Below are 16,245 nucleotides of genomic sequence, written 5' to 3' on the forward strand. Positions count from 1 at the left end.
CGACTGAATGAAGGAATGTTTGACTGAAGCCAGCTTGTGTGGCTTCAGCAGCACATGAGACATGTTTTTGAGTCCAAAAACAACCCGTGTGTCCAAGTTTCCATTGTTTAGAAGAGGCTTAATTTATCATTTTGATTCACAACTACAGGCAGAAGTCAGATTGTTTTTTACTTCCAAGACATTTTCAGACTCAGGGTGTGATTTCTCTGACTTTAGATGAGGAAAAATTTAAACACCGCCTCTTATTTTCACTTTTTAAGTCCCAAAGAAAGTGCCAACCAGGATTTCTAATGGTCACTTCCAAATTCCAGTGACCATTATTGGGTTTAAACTATATGTCGATATGTCCAGGCCATTCTTGCCGTCTCCTCATTGGTGAAAGTGTTTGTTGTAAATATTGTTTATATATTTTACTCCTTACATATGCTGTTTAAACTGCTGCCTGTAAAATGTTTTTATCGTATAACTGTTGAAGGCAATGTGGCAAATAGTGTCAGTCGACCATAGGAGTTGCACTGTGTTCCACGGATGTTGCTGGAAGTTCGTTTCAACGCAGTTTTCTTTCATATCATATAGCACCAAATCACAACCACAGTTGCCTCCAGGCAAATGCATCCTCATGTGAGTTTAGGCAGCAGCAGCTGTTTTTATAGGTTCCACCACGTTAAGACTATTTCTTGCACTTTCAGTGAAGCAGTTTTTCTAATAAAATAACCTTTTGTTTGGAAAACTGAAGCTAAATACTGTCACACTGGTGCACATGACCACCAGTATAAATATTCCACGAGGATTAATATAAAATTATTTATATGTATGTAAGTTAAGGTTAATTATTTACTTAACCTTAACTTAATAAACAATTGCTTAAGTTTCATTTTTACTTCATGTCTTCTTAATAAAATGTGTCTTTGTGAGGCACCAGTCTTTTTGAAAAAAGTGCCACCTAAAAAAACACTAATTCACCTCAGTGGAGGCCAGATTTTAGTCTGCAGTATCGACTGGTTCACCCCATCCTGATGCATGAACTGCATTTTCATTGATGCCAGATGGCACAATGAGATGCATTAGTTGAAAGTTGTTTTGTGTTAAACTATCTTCATGGCAAAGCTTAAACTTACATGGTATTATTTATTTAATGAACTCTACACCGCTCTAAAAAGGTCACATTTTTGACACAAACTATTCATAATTCATGAATCTAATATGAATCCAGGATGATCAGATGTCCCTCTTCATGTGTGACTGCACAGCATTTTTATTTATTGTCCCCTTGTCCCGAGACAATGGCTGACGTTTTGACTCTGCAGAACATGTGCTTTTCTAAATTCTGTGACGAGAAGGCTTTGTTTTGTATTTAAATAAAGATTAGCCTGTCTTAAGATGTGACCATCAGTGAAAGTTCCAAGTCACCAAAAAGCAACAAGCTTTGTAGATTTTGCTAAATATCATGGAAACTGCCACAAAGAAAATTAAGATGCAGTTTATACTGAGAAATAGAGCGTTTGGCTGTTGTGCTAGAGTTGCTTTTCAGTTTTGCACAGTATATTTATGTCATAATGGGTTAAAATGGATGCATCTCTACTGAAACACTAAGACTATTACCACACAGAGGAGGCGCTGAAATAACAGAGGATACAGGAGCATATAAAGACTATTATATTAGACCACTTCGGCCTTGTTTAATTCTTATTTACTTGACAAAAGACCTGGAATATTTGCACGTTAATGTAATATATTTGACGTCCTGCCAGCATTGTTGACGCGCCCCACGTAGTCCCAGACAAACGTCGTGTTTGTCCCACATTTAGTTTGCTGGGATCTGGTCACCATCCGCCCATCCGTGTTTGTTTGTTGAATTAAAATCCCAGTAAAATAATTCTGACAGTGTGACATGCCTCGTGTTCTTCATTTTAATTACATTAGTTTTTAAGACATTTCATTTAAATTAGACACTGCAGGGGGACAGATAAATGATGGGAGGCAACAGGAATGACAACGGTCATCATTCAGGTCTTGAGCACCTCGTCTGACCAACAACAGTACACATCGTATATTCTTATTTTTGTGTGTGTACTCATTTCCAAAAGCCAACACTGACATAAACTCTCTGACGATGAAGTCCAACTTCTACATAGAAAACAGACCAAACCTGCTTTGAAAAATCCAGAATACATGAAACCTTCACCTTTAAATCTGCAGTGGTCATGACTAGAAACACAAACAGGCAATCATACGGCGCTTTGTACACAACAGACACACACAAACACACAGACACACACACACAACAGTCTGGGCAGTTCAGCATTGCAGCCAGCTGTTTTCAGAGATGATCTGACATGCAAAAGAGGAAAGGGCTCTGCCGGAGGAGGAACTGGAGGAACTGATTTATACAGAGTTTCTGAGGTTCATATGGTCATGTAGTTTCCTGCCAGAAGATCATTTCCATGTAGTCTGTCAGCTTTCAGCAGAGGTGGTGGTGGTGTGTTTGTGTCCCAGCAGTGGGCCTCACTGAGAAGTCTGTAAGGCGGCCACTGGCCAAAAGAGGAAGTTGATGTTGAGAGATCAAATAAATAATAATAATAATAATGGCAATAAAAAAAAGCTCTCTTCATTAAAGCTTTACTGTGCCGCTGCGGGTGTGGCAGTGTGACATGCTGCCAAGGACACATTAGAAGGGGAGGAAGTCATGGATTTTGGAGTCTGACACCTGAAAAAACAAAAAACAAAAGTTGTATAATATATGTATAATATGTACAATCACAGATTATTGAGATTATGAAGCTGAGAAAATGACAGATAAACCATCAGATTAGGGCAAGAGGGTGTGGCTAATCCTGAATAATCCCATTTACTGTAGAGATGCTCTGATGCTAAACCATTTACAGTTCACAGGTCACATGCACAGGCTGAACAGTGGAAGCGGGTTTCAAACACAAAAATGACAAAGTATTCTCAGCTCTATTTCCAGATGTAGAAACATCTGAGCAGCAGCAGCGTGCAGTAAGTGTATGCCAATAAAGAACGACAACATCTGTTTTATTTATATGAGAAGAGGCTGCATTAATTTGACCTCACCAAGACTGGGACTTTCGAACGCCTTTCTCCTTGGTGGGCGAGCTGTCCACCGAGGGACTTTGGTTCGGTTCTCCATCCTTCGAGCAATCGACTGAGGCGGTGTTTGGAGGAGTCATGTCCAGCTCCAGAAACATGATGTTCTCAGCCTGAACACATTATGAAAACATTACCTACAGTTAGTAACACATTATATGGATCAAAGTATTGAAAAAAAGTGTTTTCAGCCCCTTAACAACAGGTGTATAAAATCAAGAAACTAGCCGTTCAATCTGCCTTTATAAACATTTGTTATTGCAAAGAGACTTTGACCATGGTACTTTAATAGGATGCCCCCACTGCAACAAGTCAGTACTTAACTGCAGAGAAAGCTGCTGTGGCATTAACATCAGCACAAAAACTGCTTGCTGGGAGGTTCATTCAATGGCTAAGTAGCTCTCGGTCACTTTTACTGAATGCTGTGTTACTCTATTAAAAGCTGAGTCCATTAATTTCATAGCAAATGCTTTAATAAAGTATGGTGCATTTTTATAGTTAAGGGTTTTTTATAAGCAAAGCAACAAAAAAAAAGAAAGTAATGTCATGATCCTGAGATCGTCATGATATTTTTGCCACTTGGTTTCTAGTTCCTTCAATTTCCAGTGCCTTAAGATTCCAGTATGTTTTTTATTGTTCATGTTTAGTGTTGGTTTTTATATTTCAATGAGTCTTAAGTCTGACTTTGACTTTGACAGATGGTAAAAATACCATTACTAGTAAATATTCAAAACTATAAGAGTAAATCATGCTTGAAATCTTTAAAACTGAAAAACTGATATTTAGTCTTTCAGGATCCACAAGGACAAATTAAACAGAATATAAACTGACTGACCTATAATGGAAATAAAAATTTACATAATTAATTAAATAACATTCAGAATAAAGATTTATGAAAAAACAAAAAAACCATACTTCTTTACATTAAAATTTAATGATTTATATTTGTGGGCTTGTTTTATGTCCTCAAAAGGATGCCAAGTCATCACACACACAGACACTTACCCTGTATCTGGAATGACCTCCCATCGCTATGGCAACCCTGGCATACTGGCTGATGGGTCGTTTGTATCCGACTGCAGATGCTGGCCTTTTCTTCATCTGCGAGGATTTACTGAACGGAAGAAAAGTCGGGATCAATGAGACACACAAAAACCCAATTTGGAATCAATTCTCAAAACACCAAAAAAGCCAGAAAAAGGAGGATGCCACTCAAACAGCAGCGGAAGAAGATGAGAAGAAGAGATAATCATATGATGCACGGCGCCCAGAGATCTAAACTAAAGCCTGACTAAATTTAAGAGTTTATTCTTTTACATCGAAAACAGACGCTGACCTTTCAGCAGGAACAAGTGACTGGAACTTCCACTGGTCTTCCTCAGGGTCAAAGACCAGCCTGTTCATTATCTTATTCTTCTCCTCGGGCGGGATGAAGTTCTCTATGATCAGATACCTGCGTGTTCACAACACAGAGTGATGCAAGAAGTAATGGTTTATATCATATACAAGTCTGGAGTCATGTGGTTGTAATAGCAAATGCACTATGAGTAAGATTTTAGGGGTTTATTTGTATACTTTTCACATTTTAAACAGAAAAAATGATTTTCTTTGAATTTGTAAAGTCTTTTTTACTCATAAACACTAAACCTACTGATAAATGAACTCTTGATTAGAAGCTTTTTTATGGGTTTAGCTGTTTCTTCAAATCAACATAACTTAGCTATTTAACTGGCTGCACAAAAACAAGTTTAAAAGAACAGCTTAACAAATATTTTATGGTCTTATTACAATACTATTACAAAGCACTTTCACTGCTTAGAGAAATTTTAAAAAAGGAAAAGAAGAAAGAGCATCTGGCTATCACAGCTGCTAGCAGGGCTCTTTTTGGAAAGCATAATGAGAAATGTAGACTTCTGACAATGAAGAAAGGTTTACGCAGCAGGGGAGCAAACAAAAAGAAGAAAAAAACTGTTAACAAAACTGTAAAAGTACTGAGTTTGGCAAAAAAAAAAGACCCCTACCTCTGCAAGAACAGATTTCAAGTAAAAGCATTTCTTAACTGCTTACCTTGCAGCCGTACTTTTGCATAGAATAAAAGACAACCGGTAAAAGCCTAACACAATTTTTTATTTAGTGTAAACACTCAGTCTGCAAAGGAAGTAACTATTTAAATGAGGGATGTCACAGTCATTTTACATCAATGGCCACATACAGCCCATTTTGATGGTGAGACGAGTGAAACTGCCATTTCTATCACTCTAAAGATGTTTAATTATACGTTTAATCCCTGAGATATTTTTAACATAAGATAAAGAGGCGCAATTTCTACATGATACATGCATAAAATTACTGTCCTGTAGTTAGTTAGGGGTTTTTTTTTGATGATGAATGAAAATGTTCTTTTTGTTTTTTAACCAAAATTTTCATATTGGAGAGTAAAAAACAGGAACTTTTCTGTCATTTAATTGTTTATCTATTACTTAACTATTTTGGTGTATTATGAGTGACTGTGAAGTCTGCGGACCAGAATGGGGTCTTTGCCAGGCCAATGCTGGCCCCCTGGCCTTATGTTTGATCTTTAAATGGGGCGTATTGCTTTGAAGAATCCCGTACTGTATGTGGCGATTTTTGAGCACTCTTTGTGATTTGTGGTTGACTCACTTGAACTTGAGCTCTCTGGTGAGCTCGTTCTGAGTTTGCTCGAGCTCCTGTCTGCTCCTCACGTGCTCGTCGTTCACGTCCTTGATCTCTACTTTGATTGCCTGGAGCTTGGCGTACAGCTGGAAGAAACGACAAAGACATGCAAGCGAGAGGAGCAATCAGGCCTGAGGTTCCCAGTGAAGATGGACTGGTCTACAACTTGCTGCAGCTCGGTTGCCCATAGCAACAGCACTGGAGGCGCTGGTGTCTGGTGAACAGGCCAGCCAATGGGAGCTCTCCTCCTCTAATTCCTCCTCCTGGTTCCTCCTGAGATTTCACACTGTTCATTCTTTGACTTCACCCGAGGCTTCAAACATAAAGGCGAATCCTGACTTCAGCTGTGAATCATGACACTGCAGGCTCTGCAGCTCGGACACGCAGAGCACCCCCCCCAAAAAAAAAAAGTCAAATCAATAAGAAGCATCTGGGGCAAATCTCAATTTTAGGACAGATTTTCACAGATGCTAGCTTAAAAAATTTAAATACCTTTAAAAACCGCCAGAAATTGGATTTGACAGTTAAATTTAGACTTCAAAGCTGAAGCCTTAATGTTACATTACAGAAAGGTACTCTCACTCTCTTCTTATGCTAAGAAAAATGTGGCTAAAAGTGCTTTTATCACTGAATTCTGGTCCCTGTTGGTTTTGCAGTGTTTCTGTCTTTCCCAGTCTCCATCCTGATTTTTAGTGTTAGCTGTAATATCCCCGGAAGTTTGTTTTTCCTGCTGTTCCTCTAGCCTTTTTGCTTCAGTGCTAACTTGGTTTCACCTTTTATCATTTAGTTTTGTTGACTTATCAGCTTTGGAGTAAAGCTTGCTCTTTGCTTTATGTCATGCACTTGTATGCAGTTGCTTCCACCTCTCTGCTAAACCATGATAATATGTCCTTTTGTCCCTGAAAATCTCTTTAAGCTTGAAATTACTTTAATTTTAGTGAATTGCTTCAGTTAACACAACAAACTGTGACACATGTTCCTAAGGAAAAATGTGTATTCCTCATCCAGTGAATGCTCAGGTCGCTAGCATATTGCTACTGTTTGAACAGCAGTGAGAGCACTGTCCAGCTACTCTCCAAGCTGCAGTTAAATTAAGAACATGGAGAACGTTCACCTTCAAAATAAAAGCTGTGCCTCAACGCTACAGCCAGCATTTTTAAAAAGGCAAACCTTTTTACTTTTCAAGTTTTACTACTGCTGGGTGAGTATCAGCGAGTATTTGTAGACAAACATGAAAAACTACAGGTAACCGTGGCAATCTTTTTTTCTTTTTTTTACATTACCTACAATCATTATTCCAACTTAACAGTTAACATGATCAACTTCTCAGTTGATCATTAAATAATGACTTTGGAAGGAAAAAAATTATCATTGGCTATTTTAAGAAATAGGATTCTGCAGTAGTGGGTTTTTTTTTCTTCTCCAGCAAACAAGGTGTCAGTGACATTTTTGTAGTCACTGAGCTTTACGGACTGCCCACTGAGTTTTGAATGCACAGCGTGAAAAACACCCCCTCTTTTCTTCAGACTGACGGCATCATGCAGTGTGAGAGGAGTAGATGGACCTACGTTTGGGAATCAGGGCAGCAAAGATCAGCAAAGGATCATTAGTTACATTGTCGCCCGCACTCGCACAACGGGCCGCTTGGTGTTAGTCCTGCTGGTCGCGTCCGTGCAGCGAGATAGGGACACGGAAAGAGAGGGGAAGGATGTAATAGGTTCGGTGTTTGCACTGGTGAGGGAGAGGTTTAGTGAGTTACTGGGGGATTTGAAGTGAAGGAAGACTGAGGTTAGTGCAGAAAGCGTGAATACGTAAAAATGGCAGATAGGGAGGGAGGGAAAGGGACGGCAGGACAAACCTTGAGGTACTGAGATTTAAGTGTGTGTCCGAACGAAGCGAGTGTCCAAGTCAAGGGGTCATTTGTGATCCAGGTCAAAGGTCAAAGGGAAAGAAGGGGGTAAAGAGGGACATTCTCACATTAGGAACAAAAAGGGAAGGTCTGTAAGTGTGTGCACGTTAAAACACACCTATACTACTATGTCTATTACCTCTTTTGCAAAAGTGTGTGCGAGAGTAGAAATGAGGATATCTACTGTATTTCTACTTGTGTGCATCAGATTTTTTTCTGCATCATCAGGATATTTTACCTTCTTGAGTTTCTTTGTCTTGGCTTCAACCTCCTGCTGCAGAGAAGTGAAAGTCTCCCTCAGTTCCAGCGTCTCTTCATCCTGAATCAACACTTGCTGCTGGATCTCGCGCTCCTTACGCGTCTGAAAGCAGAATGCAAATATCACCCTGTTCCTTTGTGGATTCTCCTCAGCTCTGGAGTGTTTTTATCAATTCAGGCTGCAGAAAACACTAATTACTGTAAATGTTAAACAAACTGCTGCAGAAAAGATTTCTCCTAAGGTTTTAAATGTATGCCTGAAGTATGAACTGTGCAGCTGTACTGAGTAAATTAGTGTACTACTGCAAAAAACGCTTTACCTGCTCTGCTATCTCCTGCCTTTTTATCTCCAGCATCTTCTGCTGCTCATTGGTGTGATCTATGATGTTCTTTCCACCGACCAGCAGCTTGCTCTCCATCGCCTGAAAAAACAAACAACATTTTGATTAATATTTCTGAAGCTACTTTATTATATGCTTTATATTCTCCGTCAAATGCCACACATCCTGCAGGGTTCTGTATTTAATGTCACATCAAAAAGTCACTATACAGCTAAAGTTTAAACAAGCACACTGTTAAAAATGAAAGTGGAAAAACAGTTTTTGCTATTAAACATCATTAGAAAAACATCCTCAAATGAATTTCTGGACACACAGTCCATAAAAGCCAAAGGAAAATAATGTGTATTTATTACTATAAATACAGCAGCGTGGCAGTTAGCACTGTTGCCTCATAGCAAGAAGGTCCTGAGTTCAACACCACCATTTGAAGCCTTTCAGTGTGGAGTTTGCACGTTCTCCCTCTGTTCACGTGGTTTCTCTCCAGGTACTCCAGCTTTCGCCCACAGTTTCCATAGGTTAATCTAAATCATAGGTGTGAATTTGAAGGTAAATGATTCACTGTCTCTATGTGTTGGCTTGGTGACAACTAGTAACAGGGTGTACTTTTCCTCCCTCCCTATGGTGGCTGAAAGTTGCTCAAGCCCCCTGCGACACTGAAGAGGATGGATAAATAATGTGTTCAAAAGGGGTAAGAAGCTTACATTTAAGCAGCATTTAATGTGCCTCTAGATCACTGTTTATACTCAGTAACAGCTAATGCCGACTACTAATTATGTTAATTGCCTGCTGTAAATTGATACTAACTGGATCACAGTAGATTTGTGTTTTCCTTATTATTTCTTTTGTGGTGCTCTTTTAACATTTGCCCAAACAATACAACACAAAACAATAGTGTATATTAGCAGGTATAAACCCCGTTATTAATATAAATCAAAGGCTTAATATAGAAATTTCATCTGACGTCAACCCTTGCTGACAAAAATTGAACGCTAACGGAAAAGAAGAACTAGAGAGTTTTACTTCTTTGCTTTTGAACCTTTGCGAGGTCAAGATAAGTTCATCTGGACATTAAACAATTGGGTCTTTGTGCGTGTTCGTCAGTGCAGACTTTGTGCTGATGAGGCAGACGGACGCTGGCAGCTTAGCATCGACATGACGACACGCGACAACAAGCTGAGCTCTGCTGAAACTCTGCAGAATCACAAACCGTGTCAAAGTAAAGCAGTGCAAAGTTACAGTGTAAAATATGTTGGCACCTTCTTGTTGATTTTCTAAAGGTAATGATGAGCGATAACCACTTTAATGTATTTAGCAAAGACATTCATTGAGATTAACATCTCCTTTTCAGGGGTTACCTGGCCAAGAAAGCACAATAAAGCTGACTTTGACTTTGACTATCCTCTAGTGCCATTGATGGTTACATGTCCTCCTACAATTGCACACGTATTGAGCTTCTCCCAGTCAGACTAACGCTTCTTTTGGAGTCTTGTTTCCAACCCAAACAACCACAGTGACTCGTTTGCAGACCTGTGAAAGCCTTTGGGACAAGAAATAAGGTGAACATGCCAAATCTGTCTTCATTTTAGTTCAATGTTGTGCAAATGCCAGAATGCAATGCAAAGCATGAATGCGTCAGATCTAGTTTTTCGACCACAGATGGATGGACTTGATATTTTGTGCACATACTCATACCCCCATTAGGATTCATTGTAATAGCTCTGTTGATCTCTTAAGCTTTGATCTTAACCAACAATAATTAATAATGCCTGCACACTGCTTTGTTGTAACGTTTGTACAGTGACAGTGTCATGGCCCTGGTATTCTGTAGTTTTTGTTGTTGTTCCTAGTTGATCCAGGAGTCGGTGCTCCCCGGTCTCTGGTGTTATTCTTACTTCAGTGTATTCTTCATGTTGCAGCGTCAGTTATGTCTTTTAGTTACTTCTTATTTTACTTTGAGGGTTTTTTTCTCTTGTGCCTTCTTTTGGTTTTACTTCCTGCTCCTTTCCTTGCCCTCCTTACTTTTATTGCTTTAATTTCTACTTTTTCTTATATGAGAATATGTAAGTTACAAGTATCATGTATGTCTTTACTTGACTGTTCCAAACTCAATATCATTTCGAGCCTCTGATTACAGCTTTTCTAGTTACTGCAGAGATTAAAGGTCTGGAGTCACAGTGATGCAATTTTCAAGTTATGAAAATTGCACATGTTCTTGTCATTATCTGCCTCCCTGCTCTAAAGGACGATTTAAGTAACAAGGAAATACAGGAAGAGAGGAAAACGGAAATAAGCTCCCACAGACGGACAATGCATTGGTCACATTCCAGATTACAAAAAGACAGTGTGTGCATGTGGCAACTCTGTGCAGCCTATATGGTTTTCGCTCTCCAATGGGCTGTATGGGTGAGCACGAAAACACACTCTTACACCCAAGCAGAGGACAGTGGAGTCCTTCAGAGGGGATGCGTCTGCAGCAGGTTTCCACAGAAAGCCTCTTTGTTTTGAGCTGTCTTTGTGTTTGCTGCGTGAATGTGTCCGTGAGCGACCGGTTCGCTGTGCTTTGTGTTCTGTCATATTCTTTCAGCTTCATTAAAGGGCTGATTCATGTCAGGGATTTTCCCTCTCATGCATTCTATGTCTGCCCTCCCTGACAGGCTAGCTGGATCCCTTACACACAGTCTTTATGATGTGAAACGTCGGTGACTTAAACGGCCACTTGACATTTTGGATTTAACTCAAAGTTTGAGTCTGTCTCATTCATCACGCACTAATCTTGTAAAGCAAAATCACGTTTTAGCTTGATTCAAAATTGCAAAAACATTTAAATCTAAATCCAGAACCGTCAAAGTGCTTCCCACGGGTGCTTGCACATTTCATTCATCCGCAGTTCACACTGATATATTACATACTTGCCCAGGTAGCATTTCTCTCCATTAGCAACCCTTCTCCTCTCCCAATAATTACACACTAAGCCTTCTTAACTTTAACAAATACAGCTGGTGGCAACAAATTTTAGAGCCACCTTACTAACAATTAAAAAAATACTGGTGCCAGTGTTCAGTCTCCTAGCAGATGCACCTGTGGTATGGATTTGAAAACTCTGCGTCACCTCATTCTTGAGTTATTGCATTCACAAAGTCAAGACAAAAATAGAAATTACTGCGCTCTGTACAGACACGTGACAAGCACTGATGAAAGTGTTTAATGTGTTCCTCTTTATGCCTGGGCAGAGACTAATCACACACTGGCCCTCATTCATAAATATGTTTCAGTAAAATCTCCATTTAAAATGGTTCATTATAATCGTCCCTTTAATTGTGCCAGTTGTTTCTAACAGTTTTTAAAATCTCCCAGAAAACTTGAAACTCAGTTTACTGCAGTAACTGACAAAAGAAAAGGAGTAAATTAATGAGACTGGATTGTGAGGGCTGCAGGACTTGAGAGGGTTCAGAAGTTACCGTCAGATAATTAAGTAACAAAAGCTACCTGTTTTCTGCTTATTAGCCCAATACAAGTGAGTTTTTCACACTGGAAGGCGCGCTTTACAATTGGGCGCTGGGGGGAGGGGTTTGTGGCAAATTGTTGTCTGCTGATTATAAAAAGCTCCACTGTGAGCCTCAGTGGGTTCATAAAACTGTGTCAAACCCCAATTACACCCATTCACAGATCTAACAGATATAACAACATCCAATTAAATTGGAACAATGTTGGTGTATACTGCGCATAAATGCTGGTTAGTCTAAATACAAACAGCAGGCAAACAAGAGTGTAGCTTCTGCACTGATTTCCAGCCTTAAATCAAAATAACATTTAAAGCGCAGAAAAAAATGAGTGTCGCACTGGGACGAGAACAATATTTCCATCAGCTGTTATGATGAAAATGAAGAAAACAGTGCAGCGGCATCCTTTATGTGAACTTAAGAAAGCATTTCTACCAATAAGACCTACAGTGCTGTGAAAAAGTATTTGGTCTCTTCCTGATTTTTTAGTTCTTTTGCATTTTTCTCACATTTAAGTGTCAGATCATCAAACTAACTTTAATACTAGACAGAAATAAATCTAAAATGCAGTTTTTAAATGATTAATGATGAATTCAATGTGGTTAACCACATGTTTTAGTTCAGTTTTACGAGCCACACTCAGGACTGATTACTGCCAGACCTGCTGAATCAAGAAGTCACTTCAATAGAACTTGTCTGACAAAGTAAAGTCAGACAGACATCATGCCACAATCCAGAGAAACTCAAGAACAGATGACAAACAAAGTCACTGACATGTATCAGTCTGGAAAGGGCTACAAAGCCATTTCTAAGGCTTTAGAACTCCAGTAAAAACTGGTGAGAGCCATTATCCACAAATGGAGAAAACAGTGGTGAACGTTCCCAGGAGTGACCGGCCTAAGAAAACCAAAGGTGATGCTGTCTTCACTTTTGTCACAAGCAGGTGACCTGTAGAGACTTGAAAGCAAAACAATCCCGTCATTATCTTCTGACCAAACCTTTCAATCTTTGCAATATACATGTTCAATAAATAAATTCAATAAATTTAAACGCTAAGAAAGAAAAGTCATGGTTATGGTTAAAAGGACTTTTAAATCTTCGAGTTAACTTTTCTGATTAAAGCTGATACAAAGAAGGCAGGAAAAGAGGAAGAGGTCGTGGGGAGGAGGACGATGACTCAGGGTGGAAGCCAAATGACCTTCACTCAGATGACTGTCGACTCACTGGAGTCATGATTCTGTTTCCAGACATCCAGGCAGATCAAGGTTTCAGTCTCACACACAAAGCCTTTCCATCACTTTAAAGGACATCATTTTGACTTACACTCCTTTTATGATTTATCCAAACCATAATCAATAACATTATGTGCCAAACCTTAGTCACAACCTAACCTTATACTAATCTTGAGTCAAATCTTGGTCCTAAAATTAAATGATGATAAACAAAGATTCCGATTTTTGTCCCTGCAACACGAGTAGTACAAGTAAACACACGCAGCTCAGTTAAGGTTAATGTAAGCATGCTATGTTGGCTAACAAGATACGACTATAAATGACTTTTATCATAAATAGCTAGTGCTAAACAAGGCTTAAGCAAAATATACTGGAGAAACTGAACAGCAGCTCGATACAGTAGACTCTCTTTCAGTACAATTTAATGCTAAACAAGACAAAACATCACTCACGTCTCACTTTAAGCCTTAACATAATTTATACCACAGCAACACTTGGGGAAACAGCAGGTGTGATTGTGTGCAATAAACTTGTAATTTCAGCAGCCAGACGCTTATAGATAGTGTGATAGTTGCTGCAGGAATGGCAGTCTAACTGCAAAATAACACAGGCACAGGGTGACCTTGCTTTTCTATATGAATATAACCAGAATGCCAGCTAAGTCGAGTCCCCTTTTGCAAAGAGACAAGCTGCACTCATCTGTGCAGACAGACTCAAATTTATTGCATTGTGTTGGCTGCCTGTGTTTATAAACTGGGCAGCAGTAATTAGCAAAGCTTTGCCAATCAGCCTGGAAGTGAATGCAGTTAATCCAAGTTGGACTGCAACTGTTTGGAGACAGGTTGCTTTCAATCGCAGTGACAAGCTATCACAGTGCCGATAGCTGGTTGTTTATCTCACAGCAAAATTACCAGAAACTGCAAAGTTTAAAGAAACATTGTGGGAAGCAGCGGAGTCTGCAGGAGGATGCCGAAGAAGAAAACTGAAGCATTTAGAAATGTATTTGAGAGCGCGTGTGAGTGCCAGCCTGCATACTTATTTATGGATATATGATCTGCCCATAAGTGTCTGCTCAGATTCTTCTGGCTGTGACTGATCCACTTGCTGATGGGAAAGTGAAGAGAATGGGAAGTGTTGCACATTGAGCTGGCTCATCAGCATCAGCCAGCCAATCACAGCAAGGCCGGGGCCCGCTGGGAGCCTGGGCTATAAATATAATGTGACGACAACAGGTCTGTGCAGCAGAAAGACAGAAATCCTAGTGGGCAGACACACACGCAGAAGAAAAGAGAAGTAAAAAGAAGAAGACAATTGAGTATGAAAAACAGCGAGCAGTGTGGGCCGGGACATATCGAAGAATGATTATGCAAAAACCACTTAAACTGCCACGACTTGAAGCCTCAAATCCTATTACAGTTTGACATCCATCCCTCATCAACTGCATCCTTCAAACACAGGAGACAGATTCAGTAAATGCCTTACAATCAGCAGGACATCTGTCTATTTTGCTGGAATACAAACACAAGCAGAAACAAATACAAATTTATTTTGTGATTTGACCTGTTTTTCTGTTTAGGCCATACATTTTCACAATAAAAGACACAGATATTCATATTTGACAATAATTTTCCTCAAAGGTTCCTATTTGTTGATACATATTAATGTAGATGATAAAAAAAACACTGTACACTGTCAATCCAAGCTTTTAAATCTATACTTTATCAGGAGAAAAGAGGGTGATGATAAAAATATTTGAGCTGTAAAATTGTGCAGCATGTACCTGCCACCTTATATCAAGAGGAGTACAACAAATTTACTGTGGCATTTCTTTCATGCTCAAACCTGCAGCAGATTTTTGCAGGAAGATTTAAGCAAGACTTCAACATTTTGAGAAAAATGCAGCTGCTTGAAGAAAAGACAGCAAATCAGTCCTGAAAGCGATGTGCTTTGGCCCGAGTTCTTGAGAGCTGGATTACAAATTGGTCTGTCTGTAAAGGGCTTTGGGTCTATTTGTGTTTTCAAATGTGCTGTATAAATAAAACTCACTTGACTTATTCCTGCCTAGGGTCAAGATCTCTCTTAAGCTCTAGTTCAGCTTTCTGTAGTTTCTTCTTTAGTAAATCTACTAAAATTATCTAAATAATAAGTTCATTTGCGAGTTTTAGTTACTTTCTGTTACTCTTAACTACGCTAACTGATATCTGGAAAGCAAATATAAAACTTCAAAATGCCTAAAAAGTCTTTAAAGATTTGAGCGTGTGTAGTGATACTTGTACCACTGGGACTAAAGCTTACAAATCAAGAGATTATGTCTCTTCTAGTACATCTATATGAAAGAGAACCATTAATAGTAACACTGTAAACATACTTAAGTGACCCAAGGGACATTACAGATTATAATGTAGGTACAATCACATGTAGAATCATAAAGAAGCTCACAAAATAGTGTAATTTCTTTATTTTATATTATAACCCCTCATAAATCCTGTTCATTGCTGTGTATTCACCAATATAAGTAAAGCTATTTTACATTAAAAACAACAAAACAGAAACATTGAAAAACACTTTTTGGCAGACAACCAGTCACAACGGCGACTACAGTTAGCAAAAAGTAGGTGCAACTGTAAGGCAGGTTGCTCCGCAGGCTTGATTTGGGAGTTTTTACCTCCGATGCACCTCCTGACAAAACTCAGTTTTTGGGAAACAAACCAGCAACCTTCAACCTTCAACCAAGTGTGTTAACCACTAAACTATGCACTGACACTAGCATAAGCTAACTGCTGTCTTTAAAATAAAGCAAATGCATGTAGAGGTACGTTTTGGACTAATTTTGACCCAACATGTCTTTAAGTGCTTAAATTCATTATTTAATATCTATGGAATTCATACAACATCATATTAGCAAAATATTACATTACTTGTACCTCTTGAAATCCAATTTTCACTTTCTGTGCCGTGTGAGATAACATATATTTAATATTTGATGTGTACGTGCAGACATTTCTCTCTCTCGGTGAATGTTTTCTCTAGCGACACACATGAAAACAGACATGGACACACACAGTTGGTTCATCAATATTTCAGTGATGCTGCCTTCCATGCTGAAAAGATGTAGAGCAGAGATGAGCTTGTGCAGTTATCAGCCTCCTACCCACACACACACACACACACACACACACACACACACACACACACACACACAC

The 16,245-nt window shown here is 39.1% G+C and overlaps 1 protein-coding gene across 2 annotated transcripts in view; it reads right to left on the reverse strand.

Moving 5' to 3' along the window:
• Positions 1-1,896: 1,896 nt before the first annotated feature.
• The window catches only part of LOC102296308 (kinesin-like protein KIF3C), a 28,184-nt gene continuing 13,835 nt past the window's right edge, over positions 1,897-16,245 (reverse strand). The window contains exons 2-10 of one of the 2 annotated variants that reach the window (XM_042224740.1): positions 8,290-8,391; positions 7,950-8,072; positions 7,661-7,669; positions 5,770-5,888; positions 4,445-4,561; positions 4,114-4,222; positions 3,076-3,221; positions 2,624-2,707; positions 1,897-2,531 (exon numbers count right to left, since the gene is read on the reverse strand). In XM_042224740.1, the coding sequence (XP_042080674.1) occupies positions 2,462-2,531; positions 2,624-2,707; positions 3,076-3,221; positions 4,114-4,222; positions 4,445-4,561; positions 5,770-5,888; positions 7,661-7,669; positions 7,950-8,072; positions 8,290-8,391 (879 nt within the window). In that variant the 3' untranslated portion in view covers positions 1,897-2,461. The remainder of the gene's footprint in view (positions 2,532-2,623; positions 2,708-3,075; positions 3,222-4,113; positions 4,223-4,444; positions 4,562-5,769; positions 5,889-7,660; positions 7,670-7,949; positions 8,073-8,289; positions 8,392-16,245) is intronic. The other variant, XM_005931573.3, reaches the window with a different exon arrangement.

This window comes from Haplochromis burtoni, unplaced genomic scaffold (genome assembly GCF_018398535.1).
Source record: "Haplochromis burtoni strain Fernald_Lab_line unplaced genomic scaffold, NCSU_Asbu1 Contig_147, whole genome shotgun sequence".
Lineage (NCBI taxonomy): Eukaryota > Metazoa > Chordata > Actinopteri > Cichliformes > Cichlidae > Haplochromis > Haplochromis burtoni.